Source organism: Cicer arietinum, chromosome 5 (genome assembly GCF_000331145.2).
Source record: "Cicer arietinum cultivar CDC Frontier isolate Library 1 chromosome 5, Cicar.CDCFrontier_v2.0, whole genome shotgun sequence".
Taxonomy (NCBI): domain Eukaryota; kingdom Viridiplantae; phylum Streptophyta; class Magnoliopsida; order Fabales; family Fabaceae; genus Cicer; species Cicer arietinum.
In genome coordinates, this window is record NC_021164.2 from 60,200,452 (window position 1) to 60,204,745 (window position 4,294).

Sequence of the window (4,294 nt, forward strand, 5' to 3'; positions counted from 1 at the left end):
CTAAATTTCTAATGAGAAGAACAATTATTGAGAAGTTTGCAAGTTCTATTAGACAATAATAATTAAAGTGGTTCAAAATCAGAATAATATTTTAATTTGTGTCTTGTGGTGTATAGGATCTTGATGAGCAATCTTCAGACAGTTGATTTGAAAGGCCTTATAAATCAACAAAAATTAGCATTTTGGATCAACTTGTATCATGCATGTATGGTAGAAATTTCTTTTATAAATCTCAATTTTGATAGTTCAATCTTATAGGACAGTGTCAGCAATGTATTATATGATTAATGTATGACTATTATATTATGTTCCACATTCTGCAGATGTGCAATTTTGGTTGTAAGCCATGGGGATCCCCTGCAAATCTTGCAAACAATTCTGCTTGCTGCTAATAAACACAAGGGTCCCTCTTATGATGACTTAGCTTCAATGTTAGAGGCAGTTTAGGTGGCACCGATCTTGTCCCAGCACTGCCAACACACAATGCAAACTGGAGAGCTCAAGGGAGTCATTTAAGGTTTAGCATAGAGCCAACTTACTCTTTTGGTTGGATTTGGATCCCATATTCCATTATTTACTTTTTATATTCATAACCAAAACTTTTTGGAGTATTTATCAAAATATGAAATTAGTTTGCAATTTATCACAATAAATGTTAAGAAATTTATTATATCTTCTGTTGAAAGTTTATAATCTTTTAGAGTAAAATAACTATTTATTATAAATTTTAATAGAATTAGTAAAATTAAATTATATTTTACGGTATGTTTTAATGACATTAGTTGATAAAAATAAATTAAAAATTTAAATTTAATTTAATAGTATTAATAATTTAGAATTACAATTAGTAGGGAGATGAAATAAAATAAATTTGATTTAATAAATAATAATAATTTTTAGTGACAGACAATACCGTAGGAATAGATCAATTTTTTATTTATATTAATCTTATTTTTAGTGACAGACGATGTTGTAGGTAGAAATCAAAAACATGTAGTGACAATCCTCAGAACATGGAGTGACACTCCTCAAAGTGTAGCAGGACGCCCCCTTAAAGTTGACACTAATTTTGAGTGTCACTCAAAGTATTATTGACCTTTACCTACAGTTTTTTACTTTTAGTGACAAAATTTGTATGTCACGATAAGTCAATTTTTTTGTAGTGATTTGGTTATCATTTTACAATGCAAATACACAATATTATATAATTTGCATTATATTCCTAATTATTATATATCGGTCTCTAATTATAAGTTTTCATTGTCTTTTTTTCATTTGATTTTCCTTAATTAATAATGTCCATGAATTATAGGTGACGATTGCATCGCTATAAACAATGGTTGTAGCTTCATCAATATATCTGGTATTTTTTGTGGGCCAGGTCATGGCATCAGGTCAGTTTAAGTGAAATTAAAATTTCGAAATTAATAATTTTCACATTTATTATTATAAATCGATTAACATTGAAACTCTTTTGGATTGGTGAGTCTAGTGTTGGTACTCTCGCAAAAGGCGGATCACTTAATACAATTGAAGAGGTATATGTAAAAGATTGCACCTTCAATGGGACATCAAATGGAGCGATAATCAAGACATGGCCGGTAAGGATATGTCGAATCTAGTTGATCGAATAGACAGTTGCAGTGATTAAATTATGATCAATCTAATATATGCCTCTCAACTATATCTCCCACCCTAAAAAATATATGAAAATATCATTTTACTATTTTTTTTATCTCTATAACCTATTAAAGACAATTTTTTAAAAAACTTTTGAATATCTGGACAATTTCAAATTTTAATGTTCAACCAAATATTCGAAATGTTTTTAAAATATTCTTGGAAAATTGCATTTAAAAAATATCATCCTCAATCAAGTTTTTTAAAAAAAAATTAAACTTCTGATAAAATTGGTTTTCGAAAGTTTCGTGTTCAATCAAATTTTTATAAAATTTATGGACTTCTAGAAAAATTGTATTTTAAATAATTTGTATTCAACTAAATTTTTTTCAATTTTTTTTAAAAATTATGAAGAAATTGCATTTCAAAAGTTCCGCGTTCAACTAAATTTTCAAAATATTTTAAAACTTATGGAAAACTTTTAATTTGAAATTTTCACGTTCAACGAAAGTTTCGAATAAAATTAAAAAGTCTAAGAATTTACATTACAAAGTTTTTAAATTTAACAAAAAAATTCAACGATAGAGAAAAATAATTTACTTGTATTTTGAGAATCTTCTAAATAATTAAAAAGCGCAAAAACGTAATTTCACATGTTTTGGGGGGAAGTGAGAGGAATAAGTGGGGGGTAGATTCTTCTTAAATCATACACCCTATGGTATTTTTTATAAATGAGAAATGTGTCAATAAAAGTTAATGTAATTGGTCCATAGGAATCAACTACGTTAACTTTTGTTGACTCAATTGTTTTTTATAAAAAAAGATTGAGAGAAATACATATTGATAGTGTAAAATTAAATGTGATATGGTAAGAAAAAATTTCATAAGTGAAAGATTTCATTTCCTTATAGATGAATTTTGTGTCATTTTAAAAAACATTTTAAAAAATATATATATATATATATATATATATATTGAAAGAAGCAATTTTTATCAATAACGGTGACATTAATAGTCATTTTGCAACCGAACAAGATTTGTACTATGTTCCTTGAAGTTTCAATATCAAACACTTACTATTAATTAAGTTGATATTTTATAAATAAATTTTGTAAAATTAAATTAAATCCAAATTTAAAATATTATGAAAATAATAGTTATACATGTTTTGTTGTTTGAATTAGGGAGGACGTGGATATGCGAGGAATATCATATACGAAAATATCAAATTTATTGGAGTCAAGAATCCTCTGATTATTGACCAAAGTTATCACCCTCTCGATAATTATGATAATGGTAGCGAAACATTGAAAGTGAGTAATGTTACTTACAAGAACATTTGGGGAACCTCAATTAGTAAGGATGCAATCCAACTTAATTGTGGACCAAAAGCTGGCTGCACAAACATTGTACTCAATCATGTTAACATAAGAGGTGTTGGTAAAGGCAAAACATTTGCAACTTGCACTAATGCACATGGAACATCCTCTTCAAGTTCTCCAAATGTCCCATGTCTTTCTGGAAAATAATAATGCTTTTATTTATTTATTAAAAACAGATTATGTTTCGGTACTACAACACGCAATAAAATAAACAAAGTAGTTTATTTTCTACATGGTATTTAGTGCATAGTTTGTTACTTGATCATATCTCAGACTATAAAAACAGATTGACTCTCGATTACGGACGTGAAAATATTAGATTCTGTCACTTGATCATAGTAAAATATCTAATAATTTGCCAACATCAACAATATATATAATATTTTCTGAACCTTCAAAATTTGAAGCATGTGTCGTCCAGCTTGCACATGCTGTTGATCACGGTCATAGGACAAATATTTTACTAGATAATATTTCCAAAATAAAAATAATAAATAAAACAATGTCAATTCTAATAGTTTAGTCTAATTGTAAAAAGACATATATTGAATATGGTAAAATACTCAATACCATGTAGTTTATTGTCAGACCCTCCCTATATGATGACAAAATAATCCTAACTCCAAAATCTACAACACATATCTCAGACTTACTTGATCATCACAACTCAATAAGTTTTAATGTGACTTCAAAATGTTCATCATTATATATCTTTATCAGTCAATCACAATAAAATCACAATATTTGGTTTACACTACTCACAATGCATCATTCAGTCTTATCAATCACAAATAACAGATCAAACAGGTGGCATATTCAAGTGATATCACAATTTCATTCAAGTAGCAAGAACACTCCAGTAGATATCATTCATACAGTAACAATCGACATAATATTCATAAAATCAGACGGCATACAATATTGATATAAATAAATGCACGGCAATTCTATAGGTTACTAAATTATATTTTAATCCTCACTATTACCATTCACATTTTATTAATTAATTATTATTACTCAATAGGGCTCTACTGTACGTAGTAAGCCCCGAATGAACATCTGGGAATTTCGGCATTCCCGTTCATCTCACGTTATTTTATGCTCATAATATCGAACCTCATCTCACCCCTTACCTCGACTGAAGATTTCGTCCAACGAATCTGATCTGCTAAAGGGTCGTTTCTTTGTTGGTCGTCGTCTCTAATAGTCCGCGAGAGAATTATAGCCACACAACCACCAAATACAAATAAATTACTTACTATAAATAAATGAATAAATAAATAAATAAATAA

General features: G+C 28.1%; 1 protein-coding gene and 1 long non-coding RNA gene across 2 annotated transcripts; both read left to right on the forward strand.

The window, feature by feature from the left end:
- The first annotated feature begins 7 nt into the window (after window positions 1-7).
- Window positions 8-672, forward strand: LOC113784660 (uncharacterized). The gene is made up of 2 exons (XR_003470760.2): window positions 8-205; window positions 324-672. It is a non-coding gene; the product is annotated as an uncharacterized lncRNA (long non-coding RNA).
- A 664-nt stretch (window positions 673-1,336) lies between these two features.
- LOC101492857 (probable polygalacturonase At3g15720) lies at window positions 1,337-3,149 on the forward strand. Its single transcript, XM_073368822.1, has 3 exons — window positions 1,337-1,394; window positions 1,513-1,601; window positions 2,805-3,149. Exons 1-3 carry the CDS (start codon window positions 1,337-1,339, stop codon window positions 3,147-3,149), a joined length of 492 nt encoding a protein of 163 aa, XP_073224923.1.
- Window positions 3,150-4,294: the final 1,145 nt, after the last annotated feature.

Excerpts from the sequence above, each read along its gene's own strand:
- LOC101492857 (XM_073368822.1), top strand. The coding sequence starts at position 1,337 with ATGGTTGTAGCTTCATCAATATATCTGGTATTTTTTGTGGGCCAGGTC. Across the intron at positions 1,395-1,512 it reads GGGCCAGGTCATGGCATCAG|GCGGATCACTTAATACAATT; the intron begins GTCAGTTTAAGT and ends CTCTCGCAAAAG. Across the intron at positions 1,602-2,804 it reads CGATAATCAAGACATGGCCG|GGAGGACGTGGATATGCGAG; the intron begins GTAAGGATATGT and ends TGTTTGAATTAG.